A 20,297-nucleotide genomic window follows, 5' to 3' on the forward strand; every position below is an offset into this window, starting at 1 on the left:
CAGACAAGTCATTAGGCCCTGGGAGGCTACATGTGTCACAAAGTCTAAATGACATACAAGGCCAAATTTTCCACCAAAACCAGAATGAGTAATAAATAGTCCACCAACTGCCATTACTGTTCAGAAAGTGCATAGCACTTCCCAGAAAAATCAGGTGCATGTGTAAAGTATTAATTGCTGACCATGATTTAAGCTTGTAAGCTATTCAGAAATACAGGTACATGGTGCTTTACTGCTCATCACGTTTCCAGTCTCAGCTTGAGAAAGGCTGAAGTTTTTCCACCTATATTAGTAAACACCAATAATGAACAATCCTTTGTATTTTGTGAGACTGCTATTGTTTTGAAACACAGAATCAATAGGCCTTGAACAGAATAGAAGTTTCTTAGGTACTAGTTTTTCCAACGCTCTGCTGAAATAATTTTCAACTGAACAGTTATAAAAGAACAAACTGATTTTAACATGTCCAAGAACATGCATCAATAGCTATGAAAAAAATCAAGACTTTTCTGAATACTAGCTGCAAGTATAAATCAAGAGTTGACTAAACAGCCAGGATGCTACCTATGATACTGTAAGTTTTATGAAATGTACATGCTTATTTAGTATATAATAGTTATCAGTTTCCTGCTTTTTAAACTGTTAAGGTGCAAAATATTTTTTCCACTACTCTTTAAATGCAGTCACCCTGACCTAGAATATTAAATCCCCATCCCTCCATTAAAAATAGTCAAGATCGAGCTTAATCATATTTCATATATTTGAGACTAAGTAAGGATTTCTGAATATCAGCAATATACAACATTGGTAAACACTCTCCACAATAGAAAAAGCGAAGATTCCTATACAAGTTGCATAAACACTCTGTAATCCCCTATTCTTGGCAAAAGTTCACTAGGCAATGCAAGCATACATTTATTGACTCTTACTACTTCTAGCCCGTGTAGTGCTTTTCATCAGAATTAGTCAAATACACAGAGATTCTTTATCTGAATGTTTCGGGGTTCCACTATGTACTTTGTCTATAAGAGTATATGGACTTCAAAAGTGATTAAAATCTATCCAAATACGAGATGAATTAAATATATAGGGGACGCAACTGATTTTTGAAGAATCCTTTCTTTATTCCACTTCCAAATTTGCACAGAATGTTTCCTAGTGTAGACCAAAGTGACTTACGGATTAGTTTGTGGATATGCATTTAGTTTTGATTGCTTTCTGTGCTCCTGATCCAAAACCACTAAAATCAAATTGAAAGACTCTGGTTCTGCAATTGCGGAATGGACCTCAACTGCAGAATTTCATCTGCAATGAGGTCAAAAGGACAAAGCAATCTCCTCCTTCACATGAGATCCATGGCCTTCATGTTCATTCAGCCTCCTCTATAGTGTTGCACAGAAAGCTTATAGCCAAGTATTAACCCATTCTTTAACTGAGTTATTAACACTTAAAATACCTTCAACATTAAATCTCCTGTACTGTTTTTTACTTCTATCCCCTGACTCAGTTGGGTTAGTTTCTGACCACCACCGACTACCTGTTTTAAGGCCCTCAACAGCAAGACTCCAAGATACACAGTGAACTGAATGGCAAGATTCTATCTGCTCTGAAAAACGGGCGGTTGAAACCAGTGTTTCAGAATTCGGCATTATGAAAAAATCGCCATCAGAAAAAGGAAGTTTCCAATTTTGCCCACAGTCATGTAACAGAACTAAGCAATCATCCTAAGCACTTAAATAAAAAAACATTCTTTGCCCACTTACTGTCTGTAGATTTGCTTACTATCACTCAAATGCTCATAGCGCTAGACATCAAAGGGGATTATTTTGGAAACAATGTGACATCATCAGATAAACTACTTTGTGTGCATAAGATGCTAAAAAAGAACTTCTAATCAGAAAGCAGAAAAGTGAACAGCAGCATCAAAAAACCCTCCAAACAAACAAAAAACCTCCGCCAAAATCAGAATTTAGAGGTTAAAAAAAAAATTTACAAGGCCAGAGGATCCACTAAACCCCTATATCAAAATACAGTCAAGAGTATTTTAAGGAACTTTTTAAACTTGAAAGACAACTCAATGACCATTCAACACAACAAATGAAACCTGCAATTGCTGTCTACAAAGGAATGCTATTTGTGTGTTTAGTTATTGTGTTGTTATTATCAATGACAGACCAATCTAGATGACAAGGGAAAGACACGCTATTTAAATCAAATGCAGTGCTGGTAGAATAAGTCCCTAACCTAGCTGGCTTACATGCCACACTTAGCAGACGAGATGCTCAACCCTGCCAGGCATTTAGCTTTCTCTTAATAGGTAAGTTTGGGAAAACCAACAAAAATAGAGAGCTTATACTATCAGAAACTTCACATGAATGGATAAAAAACACTTCTTATAAAGAGTTTCTATCTGGATCAGAACACACCAGCACAGGAACTCAGTCACTCAGCTTATCTTCACTCACAGAACGAGTTCTAAAAATGTATTTAACAGTCTACTGTCATACTCTGAACTACTCTACAACAGTCACTGCATTACTCAGTAAAGATGCCTACAATAAATATACCACAAATGTTTTTTTGTTTTGTTTCCACACCAACATGAATAGAGATTCTCCCAGTATAGTAAAAGGTTTATTTTTTCAGTCAGTAAGATTAAAAGCTAAAATTGAAAACCTTTAAAGGAAGAATAACAAAGAAGACGGAACATATTAGAGGACTGATTTTTTAGGGGGAGAGGGGCATAAAATTTTGAAGAAAGCATATTAAAAAGGGCAAGATAAGTGAACGATCAAAACCCTCTCTAGCTTAACATGCAAGACAGAAGTATTTCATGAAACCACAGACAGAAATTTCCTTGAGTTCCAGCAGGAAGAAACAGATTAGTTTGAACAAAAAAATCAGTTGTGTGACAAGTAAGGCAATTTCTAAAAAACAGCAGAAAAAAGCCCCAGTGATTATGGTTCTGATCTGAGACAAGAAATCTAGTGTATGACAGCAGGATCAATTAACCTTCCTAAGCACTTCTGACACGAGAGAGAGAAGGGCCACAGTGTCTTACAGTAATCACTCTGGCCAAACCTTTTTTGAGGGCTGCTTCAAAAAGATGCACGGTGGCTGCGAAAGCCGAGAGCATCGCCCCTTCCAGGTGATGTACGCAGGTACAGCCCGGAGCCACCCACACGTGTCGTGGGGAGCCAGAGGTACCACACACTTATCAAGTCTCACGACAAGAGCATGAAGTGCACCAACAGACTACTTTGTTATTTAGTTCTCTGCAAAACAGTCAGAACAACCTTACAGCAGGTAGAAATGATGTCTTAATGATGAGATGCTCAACTCGAGGTATTATGAGATAAGTCGTCACCTATCACATATATGAATTGCCATATAAAAAACACCAAATAAAGCTTTAAAAGCCTACAAATAAACCTCCGCATACCTACAAATATGTATTTCAATAACAAGCTCGTGTAACAGAAAACACAATACTGAGTTCATTACCTTAGGTCTTGTTTCAGTGTTCATATTCTGCTGTTTTCTAACTGTCAGCATTTTACTGCCTGGTTCTGTTTGTTGATTTTATTTTTGGGTTTGGCATTTTAAGTCTCACTGAAGACTTGACATTTTTTTCCTACTTCTATTTTTCAGTATTATCTCATAATCTTTTTAGAAAATTGCCCTCCTTCAGCACACAATGTTTAACAGTATGAAGACAAGAGGCAACTCCAGAGACCTGCAGCAGCAAAGCGAGGTGCCTTCATCAACTTCACAAAGAACAAGAGGGATAACGTTTCACAGATGCCAGACATTTTCTGATTAACTGTTATAAAAACAGTCTATTAGCTATTATGTAAAACTTGCACTAGACAAAAACAACTGTTACATGGATAAGAAAAAGTGTAATGCAGAATGTTTTACGTACACTGATTAGAAGTTCTAAATGAAACTCAAAATATTTTCTCTTTAAACTAGCTTGATCTTCTTAGTTAGCAATTATTAAATTACTGTAACATAAAGATAACTAAATCCCACTAGTGACATAATGTCTGTGCTAAAAGTTTTCTTACAGCCACCTCACCCCCCTTTTTTTTTTATTAAATTACAAATAAACAAATATTACTTCTCAGGTAATGGTGGGGAATAAGACAAGTTAGCTCGACAGCACACACATACAGGATTTCAGGGAATTGTCTGTGAGACAGAGAAAGCACAATCTAAACATGACACAGTTGATTCACAGAGGGTTACAACTCAGACTCTGCTCCAGTAAGGACAAGCACAGTGGCAGAGTATCTGTACTCTGAGTGACTCGTCAGAAGGGCAGTGACGACGTCAGTGACTAGCCGTGACATCTATTCACAGCTTCCACAACTCCCGCATAATCCAGTCATCCTAGTGAATGGCAATAAAATCTTTCTTCCACAGCACAGTTATTTCTATACCATAAACTGGTTGCCTAGAGAGGCTGAGAGACTCCATCCTTGGAAATACTCAAAATACAACTGGACACAGTTCTGGAGGGGGGGGACAGAGGGGCTGGACTAGAGGATCTCAAGAGGGCCCTGCCAACCTCAACAATTATGTGCTGCTACGAAATACATCAGATTTTGAACTTGGTACACATATGGTGTAAAATAATTTTGATTAACTTTTTAAATAAATTAGTTTAATTTCATTGTCTATACAGGTCTGGAAACAGAAGATAAAAATTACTCAATGTTCTGTTGACTCAAAGTACTATGAGGGCATCCCAAGCTAAAAGTTCTCATGCGACAGACTGGACAGAAATAAAATTACATGCTGAGAATATTACTCACCCACATGGTTATGAGAAGTATCAAAAAAACCAAAGACTTTTAGTAAGGACCCCAAAATAGTTCATATAGCCATATAAGTTTCTTTAGGAAATTTAGTTCGTGTCCACAGCAAAAGGAATTTAAACTAAATTTCTGGATTATTCCAAAGCTTCTTTCTTTATAAAAATGCATGCAAAATTTTACAAAAATCAAAGCTGATTTCCATGGTTTGTGAAAGAGGCTTTGGAATAATCCAGAAATTTAGTTTAAATTATATATACACATGTCTGTGTGTATATATCATATCAATCAATATGTGTGTGTGTATCTTAATTACATATATCCCAGGCTAAACCTAACATCCACTTTTATTTTCAGGGTAGCTGAAATATGTTATCTGATATAACATGAAAACTGTGATCACAGGATCCTATGGCTGGGAACAACAGCGAGGAAGATTACTAACAATGAGTGCAAAACAACGTGGAAAAATAGCATTGAGGTTCTTCCAACTAAAAATCAAAGCTACCTCTGTTCAAAATACTATTAGGACTTGAAGGGGGTTCATCCTACCAGGAGGGGAAAAAATATTAAAAAAAAAGAGGTGACATTCAAAAGAGTAAGCACAACCTTCTGGCATGAAGAACATTTCTGCTTCTTAGCACAGGAAACCCTTTAACAGTCTTCAAGCTGGTGAGATGTATCAGGTTGAGTCTTGAATAGGATAACTAAAAGGAAAGTGCACTGATGATGCAAAACATGACATATTTCAGTAAGTTCTAGTCATAAACAGACTAGACTGCACATACTTTTAGACCAAATAAAATAGATAACATATTGAGTCTAAAAATATACTTTTTACCCAAAGCCCCCAAATTAATTTTTCCTTTGTTTTTCCTTATTTAACCATCATGTATTCAAGCAAAATAATCTGTTTCATAGAGGGAGCACAATCAAAACAATCCCACATCATTACATGAGGTGACCTCAAAATTCTAGGTCTACACTTTATATGTCACACAGAACTACAGCTAGTGTTGAGGACAACTGAACTTGTGAACTGAAGTGGAAAAATATTTCAGTATTTTTTAAGATTTCACCTGATTCACTGATATGATACATCACAGAAGCTATCTAGCTCAAGAAGGACAGAAAACTAGTTGGATTGCAGGGAAAAATCTGAAGAAACATATATTAAGGATCCTTTCAATACTTACATTCGTATTGTATATTATAAAACACTTTTCCTTTCAATACTTCAGTGTCTATGTGCCAAATCCTTAGCTGTCACTAGAAACCTTCAATTAATGACAATATTAATGGAGCTTTACGTAGCATAGACAGTAGAACACGTGCATAATATAGCTAGATACCTCAAGTTATACACATTACTAGTAAAAAGCCCGTTAATAAAGAATAATCCAATAAAAGCACTGATTGTGATGGTATTACCATACTTTTTAGTATAAGTAAAAAGAGTCTCCCTCCTAAATAACTACTAAATGCCTAGGGTTCTAACATATTGCTGCAAGCTATAATGGTTATAACTGTTAATCCAATACACCTTTTATACAAACCCATAAACACACGAGTGGAAAAATAGCACAGATGTTCATCTCTAATGCAATTTCCATTCAATTTCCTAAGTGCAGTCCCTGTGTGCAAACTAGCTTAACGTTATGTTTAGCTTGCAAATTCTTTTAATAAATAATGAATGCAATAAAACTGGTAGATCAATGGCAAGCTGAGAAATCATAAAAAAAGCCTTTTGTGCTCATGCTGTTGCCGATTTCAAACTTTAATCCAGCGACAGATCGATACTACTTTTTCTTTTTAACCCATCACATAAATAGCAGATAGACTAGATGTAGGTTAAATGCTGTTACCAGATATCAATTTCCAGAAACTTGATAAGATCAGACACAATTGCAATCGAACATTTTATACCTTAACATACACACAACAATATACGCTGCTAAACATTACACTTTAAGCCACTGTAGAGTAATAAAGCAAGCACTATTCATTTGTTTTGGTTCTTACTTTTTGGGGAAGTGGTATTTGTAACCGAGTCAAGAAAGGCTCTGACACAATATATTTTAATGAGCAAAATGGGCTTAGCAGGTCAAGATGTGCTGACAAGGAAACATAATCTCCCCACGCTTGCTAGTGACAATAAACTTTATACACACACACAAACAGCAACATAGCTGTGCTGAAAAAAGAAAGGAAAGCAAACAAATTTGTTTTACAGGATTTGGATATTGGAACCTTCTGGGACAATAGGTATTGGTGTTTCTTACAGGTTGGAGAATGAGGGGAGAGGGGAAAGCCTATTACTAAGTCACTTTGGATAACCATGCTTTAACCAAGAGCGAACAAAGATCAAAAGCATGTAGCCCCAAGGGACAGTTCTAATATCAAGCAGGATAAATCTAAATCAGCAAGAATCATTACTAACTAATGTACTTGTGCTTGGTAATGCATGTTTAATCGTAACATATAAAAATCTTGCCTTAGCTTACACCAAAGGAATACGTCATGGCAATAATGCCAAGACGGTGATAGCTCTACAGTATCCTCATTATGTTTGGTTTTGCTATTAGTATTGTTTACATAAATAATGATTAAAATGCTGCATTTCCATACACCTACATGATTTTATTACACCGATAATCACATGAAGGACTTATAAAAGAAACTAGATGGGAACTTCCTAGGTATTTTAAAGTAATAATTTGGATAATTTTGCTCCTAAATTCGGAAAATCCAAAATGACCATTTCTGGAACAGGCACAGAAAAGATTAAAGATCCTACATTCAGCAAGAACAAGATCAGACCCAAAAATGTAGTGCCTGTTTGAAAACGCCATATGCGCATAATTCTTTCAAATGCATGTTTTAAGCAAATATATCTCATCTTTGATGAGAAGGGCTCAGATATTTATAAGTTCTTTGCCCTTGTTCTGGAAAACTTCCGCTGGCATGAAAGGGAGGCTCACCTCAGCAAAGTCAAAACAGGGACCTCACAGCCCAGATTTCAACACCTTTTTAATATTGATACTGACATACATCCCTTACACAATGCGAATTCCAGCCTGTTAGCAATGAAATAAACAAGATACAATTCTTTAAAACATCTCAGAATGCTACTTTTAAATATTTTCCGCAAAATTACCACAGTAGGCAGATAGTAGTTTCTCACTCAAAGGCCACTGCCATACAACAAAACATGATTTTCTAACTCAGTGATTTTTGTTGTGCTCCTCAGTTTTACTAAAGTTGATTTTCACCTGCCTTTAAAACAAATGTACACACACAAACAGCGGCTGTGTGTCCAACCATAGCCCCAGTGTGAGAATAATTTCCCATCTACAGAGCTGGTCACTTCTGGAGGCATTCTAAGTATAATGCTATTGCCACGCATTGATATATTGGTGAGAGAAAAACAAACATAACAATGCTAAAGCTCAAACTCATTTGAATAAACTGTGAATTTCTATTACATATATTGTTTCCTTTATCAAATTGGAACTACTGGAGCAAGAATACCAAGAATGCCAACATAAATCTAGATCTGTTACAGCCAGTTTCTCCAATTTATTCTCGGTAGCCTTAATGACAAAAAGTCAAAGTTGTTCTGTTTGGGAGAGAGATTAGGAAAAGGAACATTCGTGATAATTTTTAGCATTAAAATAAAGTGTCATAGAGAAAGAGATCAGGTTTAACAAAATGATTGAAGGAAATCACAAAATACTATTTTATCTTCTAAAGAAAAACAAGGAAGACCACAAGTGGTTTATTAAACACTAAGGAATAAAAGCCAATAAAAACTGTGCATAGCCTACGTGGGAAATAGATCTTCATTATTCATGGCAGAGTACTTTACACTTTGTGCAATCTTTTCCAGAATTTAAAACTGTTCCACAAAAACACATTCCAGCCTCTTTTATGATTTGCGTTCCACAGGTTCTGCTCCAAGATAATGGATACCAGACTATACAGATCAGAAATTAATGGTGATCAACAACTTTTCTAACATATCTGGCAGTAAATGGTAAGTAGTAACAGAAACACAATAAACAAGTATTCCTACTTTAAATCTAACAGATGTTGAATACAGACACACTTAACTTTAAAAGAAAATTATTAATAAGAATTAAAAAAAAAAAGGAGAAAAAACCTTACTTCAGCCTGTAATCAATTTGGACACAACGATAATCTATTTATAGCAATACTTTTAACATGTTTTAGTCTTATATTATTTATTTGGATCATTCCTATTACAATGAAATATTAATGTTGAGAAAGTGGTTACTCTATTAAGGAGCTATCCTATGTTTAGATTTTAATATTGATCTCCACTATTTGGAATAATTAATCATTCTGTATGAAACTGTATTTGTCTGACTTTGTGTTATAATATGATCAGAAGTTTAGCATCTTCCCCACAATGATGCCATGATTAAACTTATATTTTGACCTATTCCTAAAGGCAATTTAGTTATTCCAACAGAAGGGAGAAAAGGGGATACCGCCACTTTAAAAGCTTCAATCTCTTTGACATTGCTGGCAGTGTATGGGAACATTAATGCATCTGTCATGATAACAAGCTAAGAATAACATCTAGACATCAAACCGAGCAGAGAATCCATCTGAAGTGATTCATTCAGATCTGTCTCATTGATTTATTAAACACAGGGCAACATCTGCAGCCTCACAGAGCCGCTTGGCAAAATTAATGCAAGATCAATTCAAATGGAAAAAAGTGCAAAAGAGATAAATCAAAACACAATTTGCATGCAGTTCCACAATCAGGCTTATTGGGTGCAAATGCTCAATTTCCCTCCCAAAGCAAATGAGTTTAAATGTTGTTTTATCTTTGTAGAATTGTGTGATTTGAAGTGACAGTGAAGAGTTCTGCAGGTTGAAATGGTGAAAAGAAAAAAAGGAGAAGAAATGCTTGCAAAGACCTTTTGAATATGCAACAAGAATATCATTAATACCTAATTGTTTAGCTTTTTTGTTTTTGCTACAAAAACACAGTATTTTCAGTTGTAGAAGTCTCAGTAGAAAATTACATATGTATTATGCACATACACATGCAGGAAACATACAAATACTCCATTTTGGAGGAAGAGCATGTTACACTTCAAATAGGGAGCTCTATTGCTATGAAAAAAGAAGGGAATTTTAATCAAGGCTTCTCCAGATTAGATATGCTTCTGATGAAAATATCCAAGTATTTCAGTAGTTTTGAACAAGCACAGACTTTCAAGATGCCCAAAAAGAAAGAGGGATTTTTCCAAGCAGAAATCCACTAGTGATCTCTCTCAAGAATGTTTTAAGTAAGTCTCCTCTCCGAGGAGGAAAAGGAAGCTGAGAAATTGATCATTGTTTTTATTTTAACATGCTACCACCTCCAAAATTCACAAGTTTGGCCAAGGCTGAATGCATACTAAATATTTAGTTAGTTAAAGAAGTTTATATAATCAGATGTCCACAATTTAAATCAATATACAAGGAAGCTCTGTGCAGTGCTACATGACTGGATTGCTTTAATTATAATCTTGACATCATTCTCCTAATAAAAGACAGAGTATTTGCTGACTATCGGGTAGCTTTTAATAGACAACATGACTAGACCCTCATTATCTCATAAAATAAAATGCCTGCATTTACTGCTTAAAGTCATTTATAAAGCCTTTTATTGTTCGTGAATAGCTAAAGTAATACAAAGTATTAGCTTAATTGGATACTTTAAAAATCACAAAAAAATAAGCTATGTACTGAAACGCTATTTTCAGGGAAGTATTCTTACTATTCACCGACTAATCCAGACCAACACTACGCTTCTTCAGTAGCCAACAGCATCCATCAAATACAGTAACCCTGTAGAACAGGTTATGATCATAGTCACATAAGCCTAATTTTAAGGACTGATATATTTACCATCATAAATATGTTCTCACTACAGTTTTAAATTTCAATTTTAAATAAAACCTCATTATAGTTTTCTACTTTGAATAAACATTATGCTTTACTACTAAAATTAAGCATGTGTCCATAACTTAAGTAATCTTCTAAAGTATCACAAATTAGTAAGTAAATACATTGTACTCACTATTCACTTGAAGATGCTCCTTGTAATGAAATGAACGGTTAGTTTCATTTTACAAACATTGCTTCCAAATTAGATTACAGGATGATGGCTAACGACAAAGTTAAGAACATTTTGTTTACACATGAATGCAAAAATTATATGTGTACCGTTTAAAAAAATACACAGGTCAAAGATGACAGATAGAGGTAACCAGCGTTACATACACAGAACATACACAAAACTTCCGCTTACAGGTATATTTCTATGCAGTGCTTATGAGCTTTGTAGACGAGCTCAATTAAAAAATGCAATAGAGTAAGCAGGAGAAGTAGAATTTCTTTTTACAATTATCTATATTTGATGGCTTGCATCCGAATTAAAAAAAAATAATTAAAAGTGCATACTAACGTAAGAAATGTTAACTTTTAAAAGTCAACTAACATTGAAAACAATAACAACCAGCATTTCTTATTGCTTTTTCTGGCAGCTCTTGAGTTTAATGCAGTATTTCTGCAGTATTCAAATATATATATCAATCTCTATAAATTAAAAAATATATATGTTACCAAAGCAATGCACAATATTCCAAGTTGAAAGTAACACTTGAGTCATGCACTGGAACAATATATGTCGAAGGGTTTGCTTCTAAAAGATCACATTTTTTCAAGGCTTTACTTCCCAAGTACAGAACCTAAAGGCTGTATATATAGCTGTAGCAGTTCTGCCACGTTTTATTTGTTTGGTACACTACAAATGCACTACAGTGGTTCCCGGGTAACTTCAGAGCAAACAAAAATTAGATCACTCATATATTTAGCTATTTTTATCCAACATGCTCTCCCACTAAGTATGAGTTGTTCAAGGAAAAAAATAATCTGTAAATAAAAATACATATATAAGCATACAGTTAGCATCACGGAATACAATCAACATTGTTAAGTTACAATGCTTGAGAAAAGTTTCATATGTGCTGATAACACTTATCACGCATTTATTACACCTGAAACCGTGAATGCAAAATACATTGACATCAGCAGGTTATTCAAACCAGTGGCATTTTCAAAAGATATAAACAAAGGTTGAGCAATGTTCCAATAAATAAGAAACATTTTAGGAAATGTGAAGTGATCTGCTATTGATGAATAGGTAAAAATACATTGTGTTTTCATCAGTAGTCAGGGAGAGCTTGCACTTACACACATGTTGAATGTACTTTCTGAGTTGAGAGCTTCGACTCCATTCAGACGTGTTTCTGTCCTATTAAATCCCCCCTCAACAGTGCTCTTGCTCATATCTTCAGCCTTTGACCAAGTCTTCGTTCCACTGACTGCTCCTTTCAGACCCTCTTAGAGCATCACTCGGCTCCTCACTTACAGGCCCCCTGGCCTCCCTTCTGAGCTGCTCCTTGCATTACTTATTCCCTTATCCTATCACAGCCATAAGTCTTTGTAAAAGGGAAAAGAAAAAGTTGTGAAACACAAGTTTTAAACATTCAACACTTTAGCATTTCTTGATCTTAAATCATGGGTTGCAAGAGAGCAGAAATCAGTTTGCATCTAAAGGCTGTATCACCAAATCAGATCCCGTATTTCCCTAAGGGAAAAACTTTAGCACAGTCACAGAAATTAAAAAGACGTTATTTCTTTAATGGTCAACTTGCACGCTAGTCGAGTGTCAGAAACATTTCAGAGAAGCACTTACATGTTAAATGTGTCCCTTAGTAATCTTACATTAATTTTATGCAAATACATTAGTCTCAGACCTTATTTATAACACTATTATTTTAATAAGGCAGTAGCTGTGATGTCATAGAGGTGCATGACATTGAAATAAACAGGCAGCAGGAGAAGGCGTTACAGAAACGGAACACGAGCAAGAGAAAAAGAACACACTTCAAATAAACACATCGAGGAATTGAGTGCAAGCATCTCTAAAATTTCACCTTTAACATAAAATAATTTTAAACAAAACAAATACTGCTATTCAAGAATGGACGTCCGGTCAGCTCCTGCTTACACTCACAGCAGCGCGAACAGGATCAGGCCCCAAATTAGCGCGTACTTAAGATGCTATTTAAAAAAAAAAAAACAAAACAAAACAAACAACAAACCCACCCAACAGGTTCAGTCCTCAACTGTTAGAAATAGTGACACAAAACCCAAAGTTACTAAGTATTTGCATGCTGCAAGTCAGATATCGCAGGCAAAGCTCTCTGAAACAACCTCTGTGAAGAAAGTTTCCTGCCAGGCAAAAAGCAGAGCGCATTGAAATGCAAATGTTTCTGAAGAGGTATCTCACGAACCGCTAAACTAGGAAATGTCATCGCCAAGCACCCTGTCTCACATCCTACACCACTGCACTACGTATTTCTGTTAAGCCCCGAGAGGGGTTTTTGTGTTTATTAGATCATTATCATTTCTAAAGGCAGCAGCTATGAGGTCACAAACCGGGATTATAACCCCGAGTAGGAAGGACCCAGCAGGGATCTCCCATGAATACAACCCGCTCCGGGCTTGGTGATTTAAGAACAACGGGGCAGGGGCTACGGCCGCCCCAGACCCCTCCATCGCACGACGCAAAAATTGCTGCGGAGCTACACGGAGCAACAGTTTGCCTCCCCCGGCGGGCATCTGCCGCACCAGCCTGCGAGGGATCCCGAAGAGAGCTCCCAAGTTTCAGCGGGAGGAAAATAACGGAGAAAAGTTTTGTGTGCGTTTAAGCAGTATATACGGGAACTATGAGCTTTCCCTGCTAGGGGAAAAGTTTGCAGACGGGCGGGCGGCACGGCCCCGCTGCTCGGCGGTCCTAGCCCGCTGGCGGGCTGGAGGAATCCTGGAAAGTTTTCCATGCCGGCACCGCCGCGGTGCTCGCCTCTCCGGCCGGCACCGCCGCACCTCGGCCCCGCTCGGCCCGGGGCTCCCCCCACTCCCTCCCACACACACCACGGGGACAGGACCCGGCGCCCCCCCACCCCGGGCACGGCCCCCGGCGGAGGAAGAGCAAAGTTTCGCGGCTCACCTCGCGTTGGTGCAGTCGTTGTACAAAGTTTCGAAGTCCTTCCTGGTGATGAGCTTGCAGCGGTTGACGCCGGGCTGGATGGCCCCCAGCCCCCGCAGGATGCGGACCTGCTCCACCGTGCACACCACCGGCGATATATCCAGCCGCTTCAGCTTGGTGTAGACCGTGTGCAGCCCCCCCACCAGGTGCTTGAGGAAGAGATCAAAGACCTGCGGCAGGCAGATCAGCTCCTGCCCCTCCACGAGGAACGAGGCCACCTTCACCCCGTGCAGGTCGACCATCTTACACTCGTTGCCGCCCCCGCTGCCGCCGCCGCCGCCACCCGCGCCGGCCCCACCGCTGCCGGCAGAGAGGAAACTGTTGACGAGGCTGTTGGTGAGGCGCGGGGACTCCGCGGGGCTGGAGTACAGCGGGTCCGCCCGGAACAAGCCCGCCGAGCCCCCCGCGCCGCCGCTGGAAGTTGCGGCGATGACGGGCGGCGCGGAGACAGCCATGGCCAGCCCCGGCTCCCGCCGCGATGCGCGGCTGCTCGCCTCAGCCTCGCGCGCTCTCTCCCCGCGCTCTTTGCGGTACTACTAAAAACAGAGCCGCGCGCCCGCCCTCCCACACGCAGCGGCCGCCGCCAGCCGCGCGCCCAAACCCCTCCCCAGCGCCGCCGGGGGGTGTGTGTGGGGGGGAAGAGTGACAGCGCCCTCCAGCCAATGCGCCCCGCTCGCCTCCAGCGCGGCCTCGGCGAGTGGCTGCCGGGCGGCGGGGCGGGGCAGCGCCGGCCGCAGCACCTGGGGCGAGGGGCGTGAGGCGGCCGGGCCGGGCGTGTGAGGAGCCTGTGTGCTTCCCGCAGAACTCCCCCTCTGCGCTGCGGGGTAGGAAAGTTTCGGTGGGCTCTCCCTGGGCCGGGAGGGTTTCCCGCGGGCGCGGCCCCGGCGCTCTGAGGGAGAGGAGGGCAAGGCTGGTGCCGGCCCCCCTTCCCGGGTAGTTTCAGCGGTCGCTGCGCTCTGGTACATTGTTGAGTGATAAAACACCTGTGCCCTGCCACAGCTGAGGGAAATCGGGAAGAGATGAGGAGCGGGGAGAGGGGGTAGCAGTGCGAGTCTCCGCTAAGTAAATAATTCCTCCGACTTTCCACTTACTGAGAAACCAACTCTTCCGTGAATAGACGGAGGCGGCGGCAGCGGTAGCGTATTGCAAGTGAATCGGGTCTAAAGCAAACGAACCCCCCCCCCCCCCCCCCCGAGACGGGAGCGTGTCCTGTGCTAGCAGGGCGGGTATAAGTTGTGAGACGGGAGCTGGTGGTCAATCACAGGAGGCAAAGGCCCTTCTCGGGAGGCCTTGTGTGTAACTGCTTGAAATTTCCAGATTCAAGTGCAGCATCAATTGTGTTACAGATAAAATGGCATCGGTCATCTCCTCACGCCTGACTAAGGCAGCCTCCAGAAGCACCATGTGGTACCTCTTTCAGTTGCATACAAGTAAAACTCAGCAGTCCTGGGGACCAGACAAATCCTATGTCTCCTTCACCTGTACCTGGTCAGTTGACGCAAGAACTGCTCAGTTTTGTGCATCCCTTCTCCCTGAACAAGCAGACCTAAAAGATGGTCAGGTCAGGCAAATTTCATATAAAGGAGTTGAGTCTCACAGATACACACCCAGCAGCAGCCAGGACACACTGTCTAGTTTGGTTATTCGCTTCTTGCCTTCTCGCAGTGTGCTTATATTACACTTCTTTTCTCAGCCTCTTCCCTTTCTTCCTTTGTATCAACATCCTTCTGTCCTGTTTCCATTTTTTTCAGTCTTCTTTTGTCTTTCCTTCTTTCCTAGTCCTTGAACTTCTTCACCCCCCCCTTTTTTTTACCTTCCTCCTAAAGCATTCAGTAAACAAAGCAAGCAGAAAAGTATAAACAAAACTTTTCAAGTGGATACCAAACAAGCAATAGCAACAGAGCATTTCAACAGTTTCCATGATTGCACTGCTTGTGTATGCCATCTTCTTCCTTTTGTTAAGCTTGCTTATTTAGGCACCCTTTCTGCAAAGTTGTAGTATTTTTGCATTATGAGTAATCCCATTTTAGACAAGGGAGATGACTGTATGCTAACTAAATTGCTATATTTGTTAACTTAAATGATCTAAAGTACACTCTGGAGGTATCTCGCTTTCTCTCCATTGATCATATGTGTGTTTTAAGAGGACTAGCCACTTCTTTTGGGCCCTTTGCCTAGCTGCCTAAAAAGTAAGGCAGAATTTCACATAAGCTAGGTTTAAATAAATACCTTTCAATAGGAATGCTTATGTTTCCTAAACTAGTTCATGCATCTTTCTAGGATCAGAACCTTAGACTGGAAGATCTGTGGTGCAGGGGCTATTTACTTCATCAAAGTGTTGAGTACAATCGAGCCCTGAACTCATCTGAGTTTTTTACATACTGGAAATTATAGAAATAACAAATAACTGACTTCAAATAGAAATTTTGGGGGGTTAATTTACTGGACATAATTGCTATTAGGAGATGTAATAAATCAGATTTTAAAAGTTTTCATTGTCTTTGCCCTTTTAAAGACATTTTTTGCTTTGAGATTAATGTGACAATCAAATTCCACTGTGAGAATTCTTTTTCCTTTCTGACTTTAATGTCTTCCATAAGCTAAACATATTTCTAAATAAGACTGAATTTTTGCAAGGCCAGAGGAAGCCTTGCGCATCAACACCCAGCAAGTTGGAGTGGCATGAAGCAATATAAAATCATAAAGGCTGTAGTAAAAACAGTACCCTTGAGAGGTGACTATCCATGGAGAGAAGAACTGCTCTTAAACTAAGAAAATGCTCAAGGTTTGAGAATTAATACCAGGCAGCTGTCCAGTTCAACTAAGCATATACAAATCAACTATATCAATGGATATTATTATTTTTCTGCAATTCTATTAAAGACAAAGCAAAGTTACTAAAGCCTAACAATCATACGGTAATCTCTTGTCAGTTATAAAGTATCCAGATGGTTTATTTGAATGGAGTCCAGCAGTATGTAATTTGTATGTGTACAAACTAGTAAGCCTCCCTATAGCTGAAATAAGTATTTTAGAATATTTATTTAAAATTAAAGTTTAAATATTTTTGTTCCTTTTAGACTCATTTGCAAAATATTCTGTTTTCTTAACACTGTCAGCTATAGAAATATTGGTGTATTGTATACTAGTCCTATATAAAAATTGGCTGTGTTTGTATGGCAAAATGTCAAGCAAAGGTTCTGTATATTTGTTTGGTTTTGTTTTTATCATCATTACATATGCCCCATTGGAGTAAAATGTGAAAGAGCTCTTTTCTGACACAGGAGGAGAGAGGAAAGCCCCAGTCATTCCAGATAGGGACAGTCAACAGCTTTCAGAAAATTACTTATTGCCAGCTGGCATAAATGTGGCTACTGGCTCACAGGGATCCTATAGAGAAAATGATGGGTGACACAATTGACTAGGAGGAGACAATGATAAAAAATAATGACAGCTTTTTAAGTGAAACAGTAGGGAATGAATTAAAAATAATAATTTTGTTTCTAGAATACTGGAAAGCTCAATAGTGATGTTTGTGTTTTATCTTGGTCTAGCCAAACATGAGGCAGGACAATAAAAAAAGCAATTCTGTTGATACTGCAATGTGATTTTTTATTTTTTTAGCATAAAGAAATTTTTCTGTAGATTTGATATAAGTATGTCCAAGATTGTAGGAGAAAATGCAAGTTTTTAGTGAGGAACTTGGATCTCCACTGAAATAAATGTGAGGGATAAAATGCGAGCATAGATTTAAGAGAGTCAGAGGTAACTGTGGGGCCAAAATTAAGGATGAAAAAATAACTGAAAGATGCATTTATAATGCACCCTAGTCATAACAACATGAAACACCATTTTTTCTAAATTCCAGCCTGACTGTAGTTCTAGTGACAATGATATTCTGCCAGTTCTTAACAAAAAAATTACTCAAGGCCCAATCTAAAGCTCTTAACTTACCCTAGTCATCTTTGCGTTTATATCATGAGCATGCAAATCACTGATATTGCTAACTCTGTGTAAAGGATTGAAAAGGAAGGAAAAAAATTATTAATTTTTTGCTAGTTTAAGTGTTTAATGCCTTGGTTTACTTGGGAAAATGTAACCATGATTATATTAACAAACGTAGGCCACTGACGTGAGAAAAAGAAGAGACTGAAATTAGTATGTCATTCTTATTGCCCACATTTTTCTAGACGCACTAGTACTTGACACTTGTATTCAATTTATTTCTGACATTTCAGTAAAGGCTTTTTTTGAATTGTGGATTAAAACTTCCCACCTAAACATCAAGGACTTTAAATAAAACTGATGAATCTAAATGTCTAAGTATCAATAGAAAAATGATCCATTCTCTTATGTAATTAAATGTATTGTATTAATGTGTGCATAATGCAGAATCAATAAATAATGAATTACCACTGATTGTAATTGAATGTTTTCATAATTTTATTGTCAGTCATGATAAATAATCAGTACATTTATACTGCATTAAATTAATTAGTGTGTCATTTCTATTACATACATCAGCAGTGAAGTAATGCAGTGACATCTGTTTCTAATGTTTTAAAGATGTGGTATTCCTTATTAAGTAAAAGGAAGAGTTATTAGAGGTATTTCTTGTGATTGGCAGTTATACTGGTACAGTCAAGAGATCAAATAAAGGAACTTGCAGTCTTGGCAAATGCTGCATTTCAGCCCCTAATGGTAGTGAGTAACAATAATTAGAGTAAATTTTGCTTCTTCAGGCTTTCAGAAAATCCCACCCACTTTTCTAGAGAAAGTAAAAGTGGATCTTCTCTCCCTAATATAGTCAGGGAAGATTCTAACATGCAAAATAATTAACACTCTACAGAAAAACCGAGCGTCCACATCCATTTCTATATCCATTTTTCTGCCTCAGTCCTCTGCGTATACAAAGGGATTCCCCTGCTATGTGGTCATTAAAAAGTCACAGATTAAGCCTTTTTTGGCTGTGATGTTCTTATATGAAAGTATATGGACTGTTAGGTCTGTAATCTTTGCTTGTAAATCGTACTAATTTGGCATATCTCAGCACTTTGACACTATTCATACTAATGTACATTACTCGCAAAAGAGATAGGAATTTGAGTAGATGTTGCAAACATGGGAATTGAAAAGTGAAAGAGTAGAATAGGAAGAATAGAATAAATGGAAGGGAACATATAGCAAATAAGCATGAATCAAAATGTACCAGAAAGAGGGTTATTTTTTAAATTACTCTAGGTATTATAAATTGGGTGATCACCTGGAAGCAGGGGGTGTGAAGTAAAATACACTGAGCAACAACAATTATGGACTACAATAGAGGTCTGGGATTCTTAATTAATGCTGTCTTTTCCAAGACACTTACGGACATCCTTAACTTTTCTGTACTGTTACATCGTCTTTAAAAAGAACAATGGGAAAGTCTACAGTTAGGGCTTATCTTACCCGAGTTCTGCATCCATAACACAGCTTTTAATTTTAATCTTACATTTTTCATACTATCAATGTAGTTAATACTTAAGCAAAATTAAAACAATTCAGAGGTATTTTATTCTTTTCAGTGCAAGTCTCACAAATGGCTTTCAACCGATCACTGACTACCCTTGCACAAACTTGTGAGAGTGGTCTCTGCAGCAAGCGTGTGCATATAGCAATTTGTCCACCCGGCTTGCCGTGTACACGGGAAGCTCTAGATCTGCTTTGGACTGCCTGTCTGGGCATGACTGACAGCTGGCTAGCTCCTGGGTAATGGTTATACGTCTAATACTCTGCACACTCTAACATCATGTTCCTGCTATGTGTGAGTCTGCATCTGTAGGATTCCTCCATGCACAATAGTTGAGTGTGATTTTCAGCCTACTCTTGGGACAGTCCTTGACAGGCACAGCCTTTGAGACAAGCTTTCCAGTTCACAGAACCTGCACCGAGCTTAACAGTTTAACTGAGAAAATTAAAACACAAAAATACTCTCTCGAACAAGGTCCCATCTACTTTTCCTATTCCTTAAAGTTTCACTTGACTTTTATAAATGATGTGCCCTTCCATGCTTAGGCACACTCATTTTGTGTCTAAATGATGTGTAAATACCTTTCTCCTTAAAAGGAAGAGTACATTTGTGGTCTAAAAATGTGAGTAGCACTTTTAAGATTGTTCCAATTAAATATATGATCAGAAGACGCAGTTGTTGCTAATGATTCACTACTTTAATTTGGATTTTGATTTTGACTGAGGATAGAGAGCAGAAAAATTGCAAAGCCAGGACCTTAATAATAAGTAGTAAGGCTGTATTGAGATACAATCATCATTAAGGTTCAATATTGTTTGCACCTTTTCTT

At 38.5% G+C, this 20,297-nt stretch overlaps 1 protein-coding gene across 3 annotated transcripts in view; it reads right to left on the bottom strand.

Annotated features, from left to right (window-relative positions):
* The window catches only part of DACH2 (dachshund family transcription factor 2), a 303,620-nt gene extending 289,088 nt beyond the window's left edge, over nt 1–14,532 (bottom strand). For all 3 annotated transcript variants that reach the window (XM_054214014.1, XM_054214012.1, XM_054214011.1), the window contains exon 1: nt 13,921–14,532. In XM_054214014.1, coding sequence (XP_054069989.1) covers nt 13,921–14,414 — 494 coding nt within the window. In that variant the 5' untranslated portion in view covers nt 14,415–14,532. The remainder of the gene's footprint in view (nt 1–13,920) is intronic.
* Nucleotides 14,533–20,297: the final 5,765 nt, after the last annotated feature.

This window comes from Rissa tridactyla, chromosome 9 (genome assembly GCF_028500815.1).
Source record: "Rissa tridactyla isolate bRisTri1 chromosome 9, bRisTri1.patW.cur.20221130, whole genome shotgun sequence".
NCBI classification, from domain to species: Eukaryota; Metazoa; Chordata; class Aves; order Charadriiformes; family Laridae; genus Rissa; species Rissa tridactyla.